The sequence below is a fragment of the Tachypleus tridentatus genome, chromosome 1, assembly GCF_004210375.1.
Source record: "Tachypleus tridentatus isolate NWPU-2018 chromosome 1, ASM421037v1, whole genome shotgun sequence".
Classification (NCBI taxonomy): Eukaryota; Metazoa; Arthropoda; class Merostomata; order Xiphosura; family Limulidae; genus Tachypleus; species Tachypleus tridentatus.
The window spans coordinates 2,255,288-2,276,412 of record NC_134825.1 but is presented as its reverse complement, the minus strand read 5'-3'; the positions used below and the strand labels follow the sequence as shown (position 1 = coordinate 2,276,412).

The 21,125-nt window shown below is 31.2% G+C and overlaps 2 protein-coding genes across 8 annotated transcripts in view; one reads left to right on the top strand and one right to left on the bottom strand.

Moving 5' to 3' along the window:
* LOC143229231 (prolyl 4-hydroxylase subunit alpha-2-like) overlaps positions 1–21,125 on the top strand; it is a 514,682-nt gene that overhangs the window by 117,558 nt on the left and 375,999 nt on the right. The gene's annotated exons all lie outside the window — the stretch shown is intronic.
* Positions 1–21,125, bottom strand: part of LOC143228798 (muscle calcium channel subunit alpha-1-like) — a 222,387-nt gene that overhangs the window by 58,331 nt on the left and 142,931 nt on the right. For all 7 annotated transcript variants that reach the window (XR_013015602.1, XR_013015596.1, XM_076460506.1 and 4 more), the window contains 5 exons: positions 14,046–14,070; positions 12,236–12,302; positions 8,174–8,369; positions 6,864–6,993; positions 327–386 (listed from right to left, as the gene is read on the bottom strand). Coding sequence is in view for 5 of the 7 variants with exons in the window: in XM_076460506.1 (XP_076316621.1) it covers positions 327–386; positions 6,864–6,993; positions 8,174–8,369; positions 12,236–12,302; positions 14,046–14,070 (478 nt within the window). In the remaining 2 variants the exon portion in view is untranslated. The remainder of the gene's footprint in view (positions 1–326; positions 387–6,863; positions 6,994–8,173; positions 8,370–12,235; positions 12,303–14,045; positions 14,071–21,125) is intronic.

The following is a 21,125-nucleotide window of genomic DNA, read 5'->3' as shown; positions in this document are numbered from 1 at the left end:
TTTTAACCTTCTTAGATCTCTTCAGGTTAACAAAGTTTAACCAGCTGTCTTGAGATGCATTTTTACTTAAAGTTGGTTTCTAGTCATCACTAAAATATAAACTCAATCACTTTCAGAGTAATTTCAATTGTAAATGATGAACAAACTCACTAATCTTCAAATAATTTCAACAGTAAATCCAATATAAATCTACTTACCTCAAAATAAATTTGAATGGTAAATCATATGTAAATTTACTTACTTTTAAAATAATTTTAATAGTAAATGAAACAAAATCAGTTAACTTGAAATAATTTCAATAATAAATCAATAATAAATTCACTTACTTTCAAAGTAATTTCAATAGTAAATACAGTGGTAAAGAAATAATCAAAGTAGTTGAGAACCTAAACACAGAAAAATAAATGAAATAATATAAGGTGTGTTTTCTTTAATATATGATGAGTTTATCTATTAATTGATGTCATGTATAACAAATAATTTAATAGAGATATCTTTCAACAAGGATCTGTAAATTTTAAGTCAATTTTAATATAAGATAAATAAATTATAAACTAAATATTATGCTTATCAAACATTGTGAAGTCTACTGCACTCAATACAATATCATCCAGATCAGATACAATTTTAAATAAACTTTAAACAGCCATTTCAATACTACATTAAAACAAGTAAGATATGAGAGAAATTTACAATATTTTGCCAATGCAAATAAAAATAATAAAGAATTCCAATTACTGTTAATAAAATATAATGATCCATTACATGGTTTGAAATAAGAATTATACTCATTTCGTAAATGAACATAAACAAGAATTGGCAGTTTCACTTCATTATGAAAAAGCTGGTTGATTGATTGATTTGGTGTTTTATTGCACAAAGCAACTAGGCTATCTTCACCAAACATCCAGTAAAAAGTTAAAATTAAAGTAAAATCAGTAACATTCATAAAAAGAAACTAAGATAAAACCAACCAATGTTTAAAAAAAACATAAATAGCATTAGATTCTATTTTTACATCTAGTCTACAGTGGTAAGAGAAAAACTACAGTAATACAAGTTGTAAAGGACTTTCTGTAGGATAACTGTAATTATCATAACTCACCAGGATGACTAACAGTTAAGTTCAAAAACAACCATTAGTCATTTGATGTTGGCCTTTCCAGTCCTGGTTCCAAGTTATTTGATGTTATAGAGATTTTCAAAAAGTAGAGTAACAAAAGTTTTAAAAGACTTTTAGCAGAATTTTAATTATTATAACTCGCCAGCATGACTAACAGGTAGTTCAAACAGCAGTGTTAGTCACCTTTATGGAAAAAGAGTCAACACAGATGAGAAAACAGCTTCACAACAATGTTTGATGCTTGAAGCAAGAGTGTTTGAAGGTCCTGAGTTATCACCAACCACTCTCTTTACTTACTGCATTATAGATAGTTTATAAAGTCTTGAGTTATCACCAACCACTCTCTTTACTTACTGCATTATAGATAGTTTATAAAGTCTTGAGTTATCACCAACCACTCTCTTTACTTACTGTATTATAGATAGTTGATAAGGTCTTAGAGTTATCACCAACCACTCTCTTTACTTACTGCATTATAGAGAGTTGATCATCAACCACTCTTGTTAGTATTTGTAGTGAAGACAGTTTATAAAGTCCTGAAATATCATCAACCATATTTGTTAGTGTTTGTAGTGAAGACAGTTTATAAAGGCCTGAAGTATCATCAACCACTCTTGTTAGTATTTGTAGTGAAGACAGTTTATAAAGTCCTGAAGTATCATCAACCACTCTTGTCAGTATTTGTAGTGAAGACAGTTTATAAAGTCCTGAAGTATCATCAACCACTCTTGTTAGTGTTTGTAGTGAAGACAGTTTATAAAGTCCTGAAGTATCATCAACCACACTTGTTAGTATTTGTTGTGAAAACAGTTTATAAAGTCCTGAAGTATCATCAACCACTCTTGTCAGTATTTGTAGTGAAGACAGTTTATAAAGTCCTGAAGTATCATCAACAAATCTTGTTAGTGTTTGTAACAAGATAGTTGATAAAGTCCTGAAGTATTATCAACCACTCTTGTTAGTGATTATAGTAAAGTACTTCTTAAGGGCTCGAAACCCACTTGAAGGTAATATTAATCTCACAATTATTGATATATGTTTTGACACTATTTTTCTAATAAAGATGAGAACAAGGTTTTGATCCAGCTTAACATGAAAATGACCTGGGAAGGTCGAAACATTATTATCTCCTTTATTAGTAAAAGTGTTAATACCCACACCAGTCGTTCTGAGATACACTATTATATAGTAGATATATTACATGAGGTCCAGAGGTATCACTAACCACTCTCTTTAGTGTTTGTAATAAAGATAATTGATAAAGTTTTTTGGTATCACCATCCACTCTCTCCAGTGTTTGTGGTAAAGACAGTTGATAAATTCTAGAAGTATCATGAACCATTCTCTCTATTGTTTGTTATAAAGATAGTTGATAAAGTTCAAAGATATTATCATCTATTCTCTCTAGTGTTTGCAATAAAGATAGTTGATAAAGTCTAGAGATGTAACCAACCACTCTCTTTAATGTCTGTAATAAAGATAGTTGATAAAGTCCAGAGGTATCACCAACCACTGTCTTCACTGATTATAGTAAAGATGGTTGATAAAGTCATGAAGTATAACCAACCATTCTCTTTAGTATTTGTGGTAAACATATTTAATGAAGTCCACAGGTATCACCAAGCACTCTCTTTACTATATGTACTAAAAATAGTTGATAAAGTCATCAGGTTTAATCAACAACCCTCTTTAATGATTGTACAAAATACAGTTGATAAAGTACAGAGGTATCATCAACCACTCTCTCTAGTGTTTGTAATAAAGTTAGTTGTTAAAATCTAAAGGAATTATCAATCACTCTCTTTACTGATTGTAGTACAGTTATCTGGATAGAGTAAATATGTGTCACCAACCACTCTCTTTACTGATTGTAGTAAATATGTGTCACCAACCACTCTCTTTAGTATTTTGAAAAAAGATAGCTGATAAAATCATGAGATATCATGAATCACTCTCTTTCGTCTTTGTTGTAAAGATAGTTGACAAAGAATAGTTGGTGATACCTCATGACTTTGTAGTAAAGATAGTTGACAAAGAATAGTTGGTGATACCTCATGACTTTGTCAACTATCTTTACTACAATGACATGAGGTATCACCAACTATTCTCTTTTCTGACTGTATAAAGGTAGTTGATAAACTCCAAAGGTATCATTAACCACTTTCTCTTGTGTTGTAGTAAACATAGTTTACAAAGTCCTGAGATGTCACCAACCACTCTCATTAGTGATTATATTAGAGTAATTCTTAATGATGAAAAACCCACTGGAAGTATAAATTAATCTCAGAACTGCTGGTATGTGTATTAACACTTTTACTAATAAAGCTGTAAACAAGGTTTTGACCCAGGTTAACCTGAAGATGACCTAAGAAAGCTGAAACATTGTTCTCTGCTCTATTAGTAAAAGGGTTCATACCCACACCAGCCATTCTGAGATACCTAATTACAGTATTTCATATTCTATTAAGATATTTCAGAAAGTCCAGAGGTATCCACAACAACTCACTTTAGTGTTTCTAGTAAGGATAGTTGATGAAATCAGGGTATTTCTAGTAAAGACAGTTGGTAAAGTCCTCATGTATCACCATCCACTCTGTCCAGTGACTGTAATAAAGATAGTTGATAAATTCCAAAGGTGTCATGAACCACTCTCTTTAGTGTTTGTAATAAAGACAGTTGAGAAAATCCATACGTGTCACCAACCACTTTCTCTTATGTTTGTAATAAAGTTAGTTGATAAAGTCTTGAGGTATAATCAACCCCACTCTCTTGTAATTGTAGCAAAGATAGTTGTTAAAGTCCACAGGTAGAATCAGTCACTCTCTTTATTGATTGTAGTAAAGATATCTGAAAAAACCAGATGTATCCCCAACCACTCTCTTTACTGACTGTATTAAAAACAACGTATGAAGTCCTGGGGTATATATTATCAACAGCTCTTTGCTCTTTTCAGTAAAGATAGGTGATAAAATCTTGAGGTATCATAAACTACTCTCTTTGGTATTTACTGAAGACACTTGACAAAGTCATGACGCATCACTAACTACTGTGTCTAGTTTTTGTAGTAAAGGTAGTTGATAAAGTCCAAAGGTATCATGAACCACTTTCTCTCGTGTTGTAGTAAAGATAGTTTATAAAATCCTGAGATGTCACCAACCACTCTCATTAGTGATTATATTAAAGTAATATTCAGTGATGAGAAACCCACTGGAAGTATAAATTAATCTCAGAATGGCTGATATAGGTATTATCACTTTTACTAATAAAGCTGAGAACATCGTTTTGGCCAAGGTTACAACCTGAAGATGGCCTAGGAAGATCAAAACATTGTCCTCTGCATAATTGGTAAAAGTGTTTATACCAATACCAACTGTTCTGCAATACATTATTATAGTAAATATATTTGATAAAGTCCAGTGGTACCACCAACAACTCTCTTTAGTGTTTGTAGCAAAGATAGTTGATAAAGTCATGAGGTATCACCAACAATTTTCCTTTCTGATTATAATAAATTAATTTTTAAAGACAAGACACCCATTTGAAGTAAAAATGTATTCCAAAAATGGCTGGTTTGGGTATTAACACTTTTACTGATAAAACTGAGAACAACATTTTGACCAAGGGTAACGTAAAGATGACCTACAAAGGTTGAAACTTTGTTTTGTGCTTTATTAGTGACACTTTTAATACCCATACCAGCCATTCTGAGATACACTATTATAGTAACTATATTTGATAAAGTCCAGAGGTATCACAAATAACGTTCTTTGGTATTTGTAGTGAATATATTTGATAAAGTCCACAGGTGTCACCTTCTACAATCTCTAGTGTTTCTAGTAAAGATAGTTGATAAAGTAATGAGGTACCATCAACCACTCTCTCTAGTGCTTGTTGTAAAGAAAGTTGATAAAGTCCTCAGGTATCACCAACTACTCTCTCTATTGTTTGTTGTAAAGATAGTTGATAAAGTCCTGAGGTATCACCAACTACTCTCTCTATTGTTTGTTGTAAAGATATAAAGTCCTGAGGTATCACCAACTACTCTCTCTAGTGCTTGTTGTAAAGAAAGTTGATAAAATTAGAGGTATCACTAACCACTCTCCTTAGTGTTTGTAGTAAAGATAGTTGATAAAATTAGAGGTATCACCAAACACTCTCTCTAGTGCTTGTTGTAAAGAAAGTTGATAAAGTCCTGAGGTATCACCAAACACTCTCTCTAGTGCTTGTTGTAAAGAAAGTTGATAAAGTCCTGAGGTATCACCAACTACTCTCTCTAGTGTTTATAGTGAAGATATTTGATAAAGTCCTGAGGTATCACCAACTACTCTCTCTAGTGTTTATAGTGAAGATATTTGATAAAGTCCTGAGGTATCACCAACTACTCTCTCTAGTGTATGTTGTAAAGAAAATTGATAAAGTCCAAGGTATCACATACTACTCTCTCTAGTGTTTGTAGTAAACAAGAATGTCAAGAGGATCTTGAAGTATTTATTCCTGTGTACAAACTGTTTCCAAAGTATCGTTAGTGTTTGAGTCACTTGAGAAAATATAACACGTCTTTAAATACATTCCCAAACATGACTGATGAAACTGAACGTAAGCTAGTCAGTTTTCTCTGATTCAGGATATATTGATCATTATTGAATTAAATCATTAATGGTTCTTATAAACAATTTGAAACATTATGATTTATAACAAAAACTGATATCTTAAAGAATAGAGATAATCAACTAATCACATTTCAGATCACCTGACTGAATGCCAGGTGCCTAATTTGTATAAAGATTGACTGAGGAATTGATATGGTGCTTTTCTTCTCTCAAAGGTATAATAGTACAAATTATGTTTTCTTTGTTGCACAACAAATATATAATATTGAAATAATTGTGATTAAAAAGTTTATTTTTAAAACACAATAAAAATTAGTCAAATAATATTTATGTGGAAACCATAATATTGTCACCATATAACAAATAAACACACACAAACAATATTTCAGAAGAATCATAGCTACAACAATGTTGTTGCAACATAACATCTAAAACAGATGTTTAGCCAATTCTTTAGTAGAATCATAGCTACAACAATGTTGTTGCAACATAACATCTAAAACAGATGTTTAGACATCTGTTACCAATTCTTTAGTAGAAATATAGCTACAATAATGTTGTTACAACATAGCATCTAAAACAGATGTTTAGACATCTGTTACCAGTTCTTTAGTAGAAATATAGCTACAACAATGTTGTTGCAACATAACATCTAAAACAGATGTTTAGACATCTGTTACCAATTCTTTAGTAGAAATATAGCTACAATAATGTTGTTACAACATAACATCTAAAACAGATGTTTAGACACCTGTTACCAATTCTTTAGTAGAAATATAGCTACAATAATGTTGTTGCCATATAAGAATTAAATATGTGTTATCGCCATTTCAGTGGTTACTAGGCTAATAAAATGTAGTTGCCATATAACAACTGAACACGTCATCAATACCTCAGTGGAGACGTGGCTACTACAGTGTTGTTCCCACACTATAACTAAAATTTATATTTATAAAACTTAATGGAAACATCTTTTCTTCACAGTTATTACAGCAAACTATTAACTAAAGTCAAGGAAACTTATGGTTATCTAATGATTGGATTCAGTCTACACAGAAACATTAATTTGTCTCGCTCCATATATAACCAAACTATAACAGTTAAATGTTGAAAGTAATAAAACCACTCACTTTATTTCTTTTTGAGTTGGCATTAAGGGGATCTTCTGCTGCTAACATGGTACTGCTAATTAAAATACAAACTAGGACTATGTTGCTAAAAATAGAGTGGTTGATGATGCGATGGCACATGACTCGAAATCTGAATAAAACAATTCAAAATATTTCACATAATTGTCTTCTCTGTAATATTCAGTTTTTTAGAGTATACGACCTAAAACCTTTCTAAGTAATACATTTTCATCTGGATAGATTCTATACAGTTTATTTTGCCAAATACTTATTAAAACTAGTAAAGAGCATTATTTCCTGAGCTAGCATCGGATTTACCCAAGCCATACAGACAATCTAATATGGGCTATCACCAGATTTGCCAGAGTTATATGGACCTCATCTACAACTAGGTTCAACCAAGTTATACAGAATTTTGTACTTGAACTTCTATCGGATATACTCAAGTTAATATAACAAAGAACATGAACTACCATTAGACACACAAGTTATACAGAACATGAACTACCACTAGATATACATAAGTCATACAGAACATAAACTACTACTAGTTATAGAGAAGTCATATAGAGCATGAACTACTACTAGATATACAAAAGTTATATAGAACATGAACTACCACTGGTTATACAGCAGTATATAGAACATGAACTATCTCCAGGTATACACAAGCTATATAAAACATGAACTACTACCAGATATACACAAGCTATATAAAACATGAACTACTACTAGATATACACAAGCTATATAAAACATGAACTACTACCAGATATACACAAGCTATATAAAACATGAACTATCACCAGATATACAAAAGTTATATAGAACATGAACTATCTCCAGGTATACAAAAGTTATATAGAACATGAACTATCTCCAGGTATACACAAGCTATATAAAACATGAACTACTACCAGATATACACAAGCTATATAAAACATGAACTACAACCAGATATACACAAGCTATATAAAACATGAACTATCACCAGATATACAAAAGTTATATAGAACATGAACTATCTCCAGGTATACACAAGCTATATAAAAGATGAACTACTACCAGATATACACAAGCTATATAAAACATGAACTACTACCAGATATACACAAGCTATATAAAACATGAACTATCACCAGATATACAAAAGTTATATAGAACATGAATTACCACTGGCTATACAGAACAAGTTATAAATAGGAGAGTTGGGGAAGAGGCTGTCTATTTATACTACTTGCTTATTTGTATCACACAAACTGAATAAATAGAAGTGATTGAGGATGTTGATGTACATTTATACATCTTACTTGTTTGTATTAGAGAATATAAAAAAGGATGAGGCTGGTGGAATGGGATGTATCTTGGTAGGGATGTTGAGCTCCGAGAGGCGTCTTGGTCTAGCACCTGTGGACGCTGCAGCAGATTCCACTTCATCTTTCTCTTCATTCTCATCTTCTTCATCCTCATTATCTTCTTCTTCATCATCATCTTCACTTTCTCCATCTTCATGGAAAGTCAGAACTCATTGTTCAGATGAGATTTTAAAAGTATAATAACAAACTATCATAATTTACTTTTACCATATCACACTGGGAACTTAGAGAATGAGTTGCTTTCAACTCTATTTTAATCAATCTAATACATACTGCTCTTCACACAAACAAGTAGGGAATATATATTAAAGTATATGAATAATTAACCTCAGTTCCATCTATCTCTGTGTTATTAATAACTAACAAAATGGACTAAGTAGGTATGTTAATGACCTATAATTTGTTTGAAATAAGTCAGTGTTTTTTTCCTAAAGTTGGATCACTTTTCAAAAACGATGAAATTACTTGATTAAAAATGTAACGTAACATTTACCATTCCAAGTGTTCTTGGTGACTGATATGTAAATTCTGTATATATAGATTGAACATATACATATGGCATGTGATATTTGATTATAGTTATGAATTAAACCCTTATTATAAATATAATGTATAAACTGTACAGATATATAAGTTATATAATGCACAGTATGTTTAAATGTGGATAATTTACAGTATATTTCTTTATATTTATATACATACATAATTTTTTAAACATAATTTCACCACAATCAATACCTTTCGTGAGACACAGGGCACTTTAGTCTTAGATATCTGTTTTTAGAGTAAAAATAATTAATTTGACCCAAGCTAGAAATCTCTCCAAACAATGATCATGAAAAAACATTGTTGGAGCAGTGTCAAGTACAGAGTCAGCAAATAATTTTATAATGGTCTCTTATGAAGTTTTTAAAAATTTGCCAAGAGTTTTCTAACATAGAAAACTGATTAGTTAGTAAAATACTCACAGTTTAAAATATGCAAAGTTTTCAAACTCAGGTACTTTATATCTCAAAAGAATAGAAAAAAATTAGCATAGTCCTATCAGCAAGAGAATTTTGTCATTGAAAGCTCTACAAAAATACTTTATGAACAATTTCACATTCTGGAATAAAATGTGTTTTGTATATCTTGTGTGCTGTAACATAGCAAGATTTTAATTTATTTTTATGGTAAAGCTACTAAGAGTATCAGCTGCTGTCCACTCTTGTCAGCTACTAGTTAAAGTAAAGGTCATTCACCAACACAAACCTATCACTTATCATACACACTAAGGTATTGACCGTCATTAATATAAAACAATCATATAACTTATCATACACACTAAGGTATTGACTGTCATTAATATAAAACAACCCTATCACTTATCATACACACTAAGGTATTGACTGTCATTAATATAAAACAACCCTATCACTTATCATACACACTAAGGTATTGACTGTCATTAATATAAAACAACCCTATCACTTACCATACACACTGAGGTATTGACTGTCATTAATATAAAACAACCCTATCACTTACCAAATGCACTAAGGTATTGACTGTCATTAATATAAAACAACCCTATCACTTACCAAATGCACTAAGGTATTGACTGTCATTAATATAAAACAACCCTATCACTTACCATACACACTAAGGTATTGCCCGTCATTAATATAAAACAACCCTATCACTTACCATACACACTGAGGTATTGACTGTCATTAATATAAAACAACCCTGTCACTAACCATACGCACTAAGGTATTGACCATCATTCTTATAAAGTAATCCTATCATTTATCATACACACTAAGATATGGACTGTTATTAATATAAAACAACCCTATCACTTATCATATGCACTAAGGTATTGACCATCATTCTTACAAAGCAATCCTATCATTTACCATACACACTAAGGTATTGACCGTCATTCGTACAAAGCAATCCTATCATTTATCATACACACTAAGATATTGACCGTCATTCTTACAAAGCAATCCTCTCATTTATCATACACACTAAGATATTAACCGTCATTCTTATAAAGCAATCCTATTATTTACCATACACATTAAGATATTGACTGTCATTCTTATAAAGCAATCCTATCATTTATCATACACACTAAGATATTGACTGTCATTCTTATAAAGCAACCCTATCACTTACCATACACACTAAGGTATTGACTGTCATTCATATAAAGCAACCCTATCACTTACCATACACACTAAAGTATTGACTTCATTCTTATAAAACAACCCTACATCTTACACTTCAATGCACTGACTGTCATTACTATAAAACAACCCTATCACTTACCATATACACTAAGATATTGACTATTATTATTATAAAACAACCCTACCAGCTATCTTACACATAAAGTTATTGACTGTATATGTGTTTGTGCTTTTTTATAGCAAAGCCACATTGAGCTATCTGCTAAGCAAACTGAGGTGAATCGAACCCCTGATTTTAGTGTTATAAATCCATAGTCTTACTGCTGTACTAGTGTGGGAGCATATTGACTGTAATTCTCATAAAGCAATCCTACTAATATAAAACCAGTATAGAAACATCAGTGTTAATATAAAAACAGTTTAAGGACATTACAATTATACTAAACCAGTATAGAGACATTATTCCCATATAAAAATAGTATAGAGACATTGGTGTTATATTAAACCAGTATAGAGACATCAGTGTTACATAAAAACAGTATAGACATCATAATCTGTGATGTTGAGAAAACCCACTTGTAGAGAAAAATATATATGTAAAAACGGCTTATTTGGGTTGAGAAACTTTGTTCGCTCCTCTACGTAAAATGTTTTCTCAAACCAAATGAGCCATTTTTACATATATAGTACAGACATCAGTGTTATATAAAACCTGTATAGAGACATTACAGTTATATCAAACCAGTATAGGCATATTAGTGTTATATAAAAGCAGTAGAGAGATATCAATGTTATATAAAACCAGTATAGAGACATCAGTGTTGTATAAAACTTGTAGAAATATCAGTGTTATATAAAACTAGAGATATCAGTATTATATAAAACAACTAGAAATATATCAGTGTTACATAAAACCAGTATAGAGACATCAGTATTATATAAAACTTGTAGAAATATCAGTGTTATATAAAACTAGAGATATCAGTATTATATAAAACAACTAGAAATATATCAGTGTTACATAAAACCAGTATAGAGACATCAGTATTATATAAAACTTGTAGAAATATCAGTGTTATATAAAACTAGAGATATCAGTGTTATATAAAACAACTATAAATATATTAGTGTGCATAAAACCAGTAGAAATATCAGTGTTATATAAAACCAGTAGAGAGATATAAGTGTTATATAAAGCCAGTGTAGAGATATTACTGTTGTATGAAACCAGTATAAAACTAGTATCTGATGTAAAACCAGTAAAGGGTCTTCATATTTATTATATCATCAGACACTGAGTTACAAGAAATATCTCGTGGTATAATTAGAATGACTATGTAAATCATTTGGACAGTCACAAATGTTTTCATCATTTTTGTATTGAGATTTTATAGTGATATAAGACACAAGTCGATTTTTATGGCAAAAAATCAGTAGAAATGTGGATTTGAGTCATTAAAAGAAATATGGCTTTTAATAATGTATGACACAAATAATTGTGTTAATATACAGCAACTAAAATTTGAAACCAAATGATATAACACAGCTGTTTACCTATTTCAGGAGTACATTCTTCTACAAGTATAAGAAATAATGGTTTATACTTATGTTCAAAATACCAATACTGAAAGTGAAAATGTACAGATGAGTAAAACAGTTTTGTAGACATGTACAAGTAATACATGTTTTCACTGAGACAAAATAACATGTTTCTGAAATAAAAATGATACATTTCAAGTTAAGATAAACATTGTACAAAATTTATATTTAAAGTTGGTGGAAACAGATGCATGAGTGATGTCACCAGTAGTTTACCCACCACCATAATTAGATTCTTCTTCATCGTACTCTGCTGAAGTATCATCCATATTGATGTTCACATGTGGCTGTGGAAAGCAAAGGACAATAAGTTAACACTCATATGAAACTAAAAGATACATATTAACCACCAACTGCTTCTTTTGCTTCAACATTCTAGCAATAACTTGTAATAAAAAAATTAAGTCATTACACACCATGAAACAAGAACACTTCCAAGAAGCTTTCTTCACAGTTCAAGCAACTCGATAACCCAAACACTTGTAGATATTTTTCTTTACAAATCCAACAACCCAATAACCTGATCACTTGTAGATATTTTTCTTCACATATCAAACAACCCAATAACCTGATCACTTGTAGATATTTTTCTTCACATATCAAACAACCCAATAATCCAAGCACTTTTTGGAAGGTAAACTTTTCTCTTTTTTCTTGATAAATTGGGTTTCTCACACATACTGTTGTTGTTTCCTTAACAAAAGTAAGGGATGCATGCACTTTGTCCACAATGGTGAATCATACTCTAAACTCACCAGAAGACGTTAGAGTTGCTTGTTTATCAAATTTTTTTCTATCTGCTTTATTGAAGTACTTCAGTTTTTTGGATTGTGCTACTTTCTCATGCATTAAAACTAAAGGTTTAAAAATTAAAATGTAATAATCATCACAAGCTAAAATTAATTCAACAAAAGATACTAGATGGCACTCATACAAGAGTGATATAATCTTTCAATAAATGAAATTAGAAAATATCACAAAATTTAAATAAAACTTGCTAGGTGATCAATAAAAGTGAGATTCTGAAACATAAGAAATGAGAAAACAAAAATACATTTTAAAAACTATTTATCAGCAAAATATTTCTAATTTTAAACTTCTCAATAAAACAAGAGATATTCAAAATAATTTATTAATCGAGATGACAATATCTGACATGAATTATAATTGATGATTTATTTAATTAAGATAAAAATATTCTTGTATAATTTATGTAAGTTAGGGTGAGAATATTCTGGCATAATTCAGACATTATGATTATAATATCTGACATAATTTTTGCACTAGGATTGGAATATATTGATGTATTTATTAGTTAAAATTGGAATATGTTGGTGTATTTATTATTTAAAACTGGAATATGTTGGTGTATTTATTATTTAAAACTGGAATATGTTGGTGTATTTATTAGTTAAGGTGAGAATAACCAGAATAATTCATGAACTAAAATAAGAATATTTGACATAGGTTAATAATTAAGGCCATTATATGTGGCATTATATATTAAAATAAAAATATCTGGCAAAGTTTATCAATTAAGATGACAATATCTGGCATAAGTTATTTATTAAGTTCAGAATATTTGAATAATTTATTAAGATGATAACATGGATATAATTTCTCAATCAATATGAAAATATTTGACAGAGTTCATTAACTAAGTGGAGAATAATATGGCATAGCAAACCAGCCATTTTAAGAACATCTGAAATTATGTCTTAATCCAAATTAGGATACATATATATGTATATAAATAAATATATATTTCATAATGTGGTAGTTAAAATGACAATACCTCATTAATTTGTTAAGTAATATGAGAATTTCATATGTAATTCACATCAGAATATCTAATATACTTTATTATTAATTTTATTCTGAGCATGTCACAAAAATAATTGTAGGATCTCTTGTAAATCCAATCAATCAAAGTTACAACAGAAACATATTAAGGTATAGTCAGTACTAAATGTCTCTTAAATTACCATTTAAGTGTGAAAAAATGAAATAAAGCAAAATAATTTACTTACAGAATTTTGAAGCAAGTCTACTGATCTGAAAAAAAAGAAACATTTTACATTACATTTGATATCCAACAAAATTATAGCAAAGTTGTTTGTAGAGTAAGTGATGCTAAAAATAAGTTTTTAATGAACTTTCTAGTATGATAGTATGATCTACAGAATATGTAAAATAAAAAAAAATTATGAAATAAGTGAAGATGTTTCTTTCACTAGACGTTTTCTTAAGCATTTTGGTTATATTTTCTATTTCACCTTTTCAGCAGGATATAGCATATTCAACATATAGTTCACCCAGAATGTAACATTTAAAAAAAGTTTTCAAACATATGATGAAGAATTTTCAAAATGTACCTATCTCAGGATGTGTCATATTCAATATGTACCAATCTCAGGATATAGCATGTTCAATATATACCTGTCTCATGATGTAGCATGTTTGTTATATATCAATCTCAGGATGCAGCATGTTTTATATGTATCTATCTCAGAATGTAGAATGTTCAGTACCAAAAACATGAACATGGAAGAATACTGAATATTGTGACTCAACAAAAACGAAGTTTCATAGCAGAGAAGAAAAACAAAATAATATACTTATTGTATTTATCTCTATCTAAAGGAATAAATGAAGACTAGATAACTCAACAGAAAAATATTGCTAGATGTCAGATTATGTTTGACAAAAAAATTAAATACTTTATTAGACCAGAAGAAAGAAGTGAACAAAAATATTATAAACAAGATCTACTATCAAAAAAATATGACTTTTTAAATAACCATAAAGTCATAAATAAATTGGACTTAACACCAAATGATAAACTAGAAGTTTCAAAATTAGGTATAAATTTCTCACATAGTCTAAACATGGGTTATAAGGAGGACATCACAATTGAAACTGAAACTAATTTTAAGAAAATTAAATATTAATAAAGCTCATATTGTTAGAAGTGAATGTTATAATATATTAAATGATTTTTTGATTCATGAACAATTACAAAAATTATTTTGAAATTTTGAAGAGTTTAAAGGGACAAAATGTTATTTAGAAGGCTGATGAAAGTGGACAAAGTATAACTATTAATAAGTAAACAGGATTATGATTCCACATCAAAAAATTAAAATATGTATTACTTTAACAATTTTGAAAAGCAAAGTTTAATTTCAAGTAAGATTATCTATTTTACCCATACTATATACTTTGCCTAAGCTTCAAAAGACTTGCAATCATTTTAATCCTATTTTATCTAATATTAAGAGTTAAGTTATAATATAACAAGGTTCATATAAAAAAGTTTTTAATTTTAAGGGATAAAAAATAAAAAACAAATCAAGAATTCGTTTGAATTTGTGGAAATAACTGAGTATGCAACTTTACATCAGAAATATATCTTGTCTGTTAATGTTTTGCCAATGTTCACCAAAGTACTTGGAAAAACAAACTATTGCATGTTTTTAAGGAAAACTTGAAGGAAAATGATAATTTAGTCTTAGAAATAGCAGATGTCATTAACTTTGCCAATATCTCATTTTTTTAAAATTAATAATAAAGTTTATAAACATAATGAAGGTATAGCTATGGGTTCCCCTATCAATGTTATAGAGTGATTTATTTATGGGCAGTTTTTAAACTGAAATGTTAGAAAAAAACGGATAAAAACCTTAGTCTAATTAAGGTATGTTGATGACATTTTTTATAAGGTGGCATGATAAAGAGGAATTGGCTATTTCTACTAATTACCTAAATAATAATAGCAATTCTATCAGATTTAACATTTAATTATGAAGTTGAGATAAATAATTTTTTTATCCTTTTTGGATGTTTTGGTGAGTAAAAGCTACAGTTCTTTAGTCTTATGTGGACAGGATATTAAAATCGTGTTATAAATTGGAAGAAAATAGTAACGACCTATTATTAATTAAGCACATAGCTGTAGAAAGATGTTGTATATCCTGATGTTGTTGACAGAGCAGTAAAAAACTAAACACAACTTGTTGATAAAAGTGAAACATGAAAGTTTGGTATTGTCTTTTACACCTGGTTTACCTCGTCACTTAACGATGGAATTCAGTAAAAAAACAAATATTTTCAGATGATAAAGTATCTTAATATAACTAAAGAAAAGATTTAACATGGGAAAATGTTATATATAAAATATTATGTGACTGTGAAAAGGTTTATACATGATAAACTAGAAGAAAGTCGAAATACTGAATGAATGAGCACAAGAGATCTTAAAATCAATATTACTATCACCATAAGCAGAACATATTAATGAAACTAAACATACAATTCAGAAAGAAAAACTGTTATTTTATTCCAACCTGATATTGCTATTAGTAAGACTACACATTAATCTATTGAGATAATTAAATATAAAAAAATGCAAATTTAAAATATTGAATAAAGGTGGTGGAAATGTGTCAGTGGATAACGTGAAATTATTTAATTTAAGAGTAAGCAACAACTACATGTAAGGATGGAGGCGCTATACCAGTGAAAATGGGTTCTCTTAGGGTACACCCATTCCCCCATCCCCTACACACACACAGCAAATTTACATTCACTTGGAATTTATTGTTCCTAGGAGCAGGTTTCTGACCAACCCTGGTTATATTTTATTGTTCCTAGAAGCAGGTTTCTGACCAACCCTGGTTATATTTTATTGTTCCTAGAAGCAGGTTTCTGACCAACCCTGGTTATATTTTATTGTTCCAAGAAGCAGGTTTCTGACCAACCCTGGTTATATTTTAGTGTTCCTAGAAGCAGGTTTCTGACCAACCCTGGTTATGTTTTATTGTTTCTTGAAGCAGGTTTCTGACCAACCCTGGTTATATTTTATTGTTCCTGGAAGCAAGTTTCTGACCAACCCTGGTTATATTTTATTGTTCCTGGAAGCAGGTTTCTGACCAACCCTGGTTATATTTTATTGTTCCTAGAAGCAGGTTTCTGACCAACCCTGATTATATTTTAGTGTTCCTAGAAGCAGGTTTCTGACCAACCCTGATTATATTTTATTGTTTCTTGAAGCAGGTTTCTGACCAACCCTGGTTATATTTTATTGTTCCTGGAAGCAGGTTTCTGACCAACCCTTGTTATATTTTATTGTTCCTGGAAGCAGGTTTCTGACCAACCCTGGTTATATTTTAGTGTTCCTAGAAGCAGGTTTCTGACCAACCCTGGTTATGTTTTATTGTTTCTTGAAGCAGGTTTCTGACCAATCCTGGTTATATTTTATTGTTCCTGGAAACAGGTTTCTGACCAATCCTGGTTATATTTTAGTGTTCCTGGAAGCAGGTTTCTGACCAACCCTGATTATATTTTAGTGTTCCTAGAAGCAGGTTTCTGACCAACCCTGATTATATTTTATTGTTTCTTGAAGCAGGTTTCTGACCAACCCTGGTTATATTTTATTGTTCCTGGAAGCAAGTTTTTGACCAACCCTGGTTATATTTTATTGTTCCTGGAAGCAGGTTTCTGACCAACCCTGGTTATATTTTATTGTTCCTAGAAGCAGGTTTCTGACCAACCCTGGTTATATTTTATTGTTCCTAGAAGCAGGTTTCTGACCAACCCTGGTTATATTTTATTGTTCCTAGAAGCAGGTTTCTGACCAACCCTGGTTATATTTTATTGTTCCAAGAAGCAGGTTTCTGACCAACCCTGGTTATATTTTAGTGTTCCTAGAAGCAGGTTTCTGACCAACCCTGGTTATGTTTTATTGTTTCTCGAAGCAGGTTTCTGACCAATCCTGGTTATATTTTATTGTTCCTGGAAGTAGGTTTCTGACCAACCCTGGTTATATTTTATTGTTCCTAGAAGCAGGTTTCTGACCAACCCTGATTATATTTTAGTGTTCCTAGAAGCAGGTTTCTGACCAACCCTGGTTATATTTTATTGTTTCTTGAAGCAGGTTTCTGACCAACCCTGGTTATATTTTATTGTTTCTTGAAGCAGGTTTCTGACCAACCCTGGTTATATTTTATTGTTCCTGTAAGCAGGTTTCTGACCAACCCTGGTTATATTTTATTGTTCCTGGAAGCAGGTTTCTGACCAACCCTGGTTATATTTTAGTGTTCCTAGAAGCAGGTTTCTGACCAACCCTGGTTATGTTTTATTGTTTCTTGAAGCAGGTTTCTGACCAATCCTGGTTATATTTTATTGTTCCTGGAAACAGGTTTCTGACCAATCCTGGTTATATTTTAGTGTTCCTGGAAGCAGGTTTCTGACCAACCCTGATTATATTTTAGTGTTCCTAGAAGCAGGTTTCTGACCAACCCTGGTTATGTTTTATTGTTTCTTGAAGCAGGTTTCTGACCAATCCTGGTTATATTTTATTGTTCCTGGAAACAGGTTTCTGACCAATCCTGGTTATATTTTAGTGTTCCGAGAAGCAGGTTTCTGACTAACCCTGGTTATATTTTATTGTTCCTAGAAGCAGGTTTCTGACCAACCCTGGTTATATTTTATTGTTCCTAGAAGCAGGTTTCTGACCAACCCTGGTTATATTTTAGTGTTCCTAGAAGCAGGTTTCTGACCAACCCTGGTTATGTTTTATTGTTTCTTGAAGCAGGTTTCTGACCAATCCTGGTTATATTTTATTGTTCCTGGAAACAGGTTTCTGACCAATCCTGGTTATATTTTAGTGTTCCTGGAAGCAGGTTTCTGACCAACCCTGATTATATTTTAGTGTTCCTAGAAGCAGGTTTCTGACCAACCCTGATTATATTTTATTGTTTCTTGAAGCAGGTTTCTGACCAATCCTGGTTATATTTTATTGTTCCTGGAAGCAAGTTTTTGACCAATCCTGGTTATATTTTATTGTTCCTAGAAGCAGGTTTCTGACCAACCCTGGTTATATTTTAGTGTTCCTAGAAGCAGGTTTCTGACCAACCCTGGTTATGTTTTATTGTTTCTTGAAGCAGGTTTCTGACCAATCCTGGTTATATTTTATTGTTCCTGGAAACAGGTTTCTGACCAATCCTGGTTATATTTTAGTGTTCCGAGAAGCAGGTTTCTGACTAACCCTGGTTATATTTTAGTGTTTCTAGAAGCAGGTTTCTGACCAACCCTGGTTATATTTTATTGTTCCTAGAAGCAGGTTTCTGACCAACTCTGGTTATATTTTATTGTTCCTAGAAGCAGGTTTCTGACCAACCCTGATTATATTTTAGTGTTCCTAGAAGCAGGTTTCTGACCAACCCTGGTTATATTTTATTGTTTCTTGAAGCAGGTTTCTGACCAACCCTGGTTCTATTTTATTGTTCCGAGAAGCAGGTTTCTGACCAACCCTGGTTATTTTTTATTGTTCCTAGAAGCAGGTTTCTGACCAACCCTGGTTATATTTCATTTTCGGGAAATGAAATAAACTTTAACCTAAATCACCACCGTGTGATGTTGATGTAAAGATGACACAGATGTAGTGTTAAATCAATGCAAAGGCATCAAAAGCCACATATGAAGACCTGCCTTGCACTTGTAGTGTGCAGCTTTTCAGCTGGCTATGCGTCCCAAAGTCAAAAACTGGTGAATAGTCAAAACTATGGTTAATTTTCGTTCATCACTATCTTTCTTAAACAGGCCTAGTTGTAATAGTAACTATAATTTTATCTTAGTTTAATAGAGTAAAGCAGCCTTCGAGATCTTTTAACTACTTGTTTTATTATTATTCTATGTAAAACTGATAAAGCTTTGGAATACATTCTGCTAGTAACTCATGTACGCTATCATATAAAAAGTGTAAAGAAACAAGTATTAGGAAAAACTTCATTGCTAAAAAAGAAAGCTATTTATTATAAGTTTTTCTTATAATACATTTAAACACCATAGCTTACAGCAAAAACGACTGAGTAAAGTGCACCAAAATCTATGCATAGCTACCAAACAAACTTCTGCGAAGGTTGCAGAGGCAGTTTTTAATCGATTCCTGATTGTTGAGATTTATATTTTCTGAAATTCTTCCTTACCAACATTAGCTCTTTAAAGCCATTCATTCAAGCATCGTGGAGATGTAGGAACTGTTTAAGCAAAGGAAAAGCTTCATTTTATTCTAGTGGGAATGTTTTGTTTTATCAGAGTAAACAAAGTGTGTGTGTATATTTATGTATATATAACACTGCCTTCAGCTTTATTATCATTTATTATAGTCTTACAAGCCACTACAGAGCAAAATGACTAGGAATATTTTACTGAAACAAGGACAATAGTATTGAATGTAGTATTGAATATGTAATATGGTGGTTTAACACGTTGGCTCCCACACAACCCACCGGTGGGTTGTGATAGTCTTCCAGTTCGACCCACCAGTGAGTCATGCTCTATTTTCATTTTAAAGTATCACTTAATGGCTACATATACACTCTTCCTAAACAAAGTAGTTGTAAAGTAACTAGTGAGACCGTGGAAAGTATCGGCAGAATTGGCTTGAGAGCCAATGTGTTAAAATTAATTCAGGTGCCTTTATATTTTCGCCCTGAAGAATTTGTCTAAGTCCTTCACTTACATTGAAAAAATCTGGTGTTTTAATAATGTGTCTTAATTGTAAAATAATTTGTGCAACTTATAACACATTAGGCCCGACATGGGTTAAGGCTTTCGACTCATAATCTGAGGGTCGCGGGTTCGCATCCCTGCTGCACCAAACATGTTCGCCTTTTCAGTTGTTGGGGCGTTATAATGTTACGGTCAATCCCACTATTCGTTGGTAATAGCCCAAAAGTTGGCAGTGAGTGGTGATGACTAGCTGCCTTACACTACTATATTACAGACAGCTAGACCAGATTGCCCTCGAGTAGCTTTGTGCGAAATTAAAAAAAAAACACATTAATTGGAGACTGCCACATTAAGTATTCATCATATCTCGGGTTCTCTGTTTTTCTTTGTCTTTAAATGATTTTATGCCACCATTTCAGTAAGTTTTCTAACTGTAGACGATTATCGTAGTAAATTTCTCTACTCATGGGAGTGGTGGTTTATTCTACTGATTAATATACTTCGCTGAAATTGTATGTATTTTATTATAATTTTTCATGTTTTGTATCACAAGCCAACAGCAAAATTGGCTGGGTATTTTGTACCAAAACATAGAC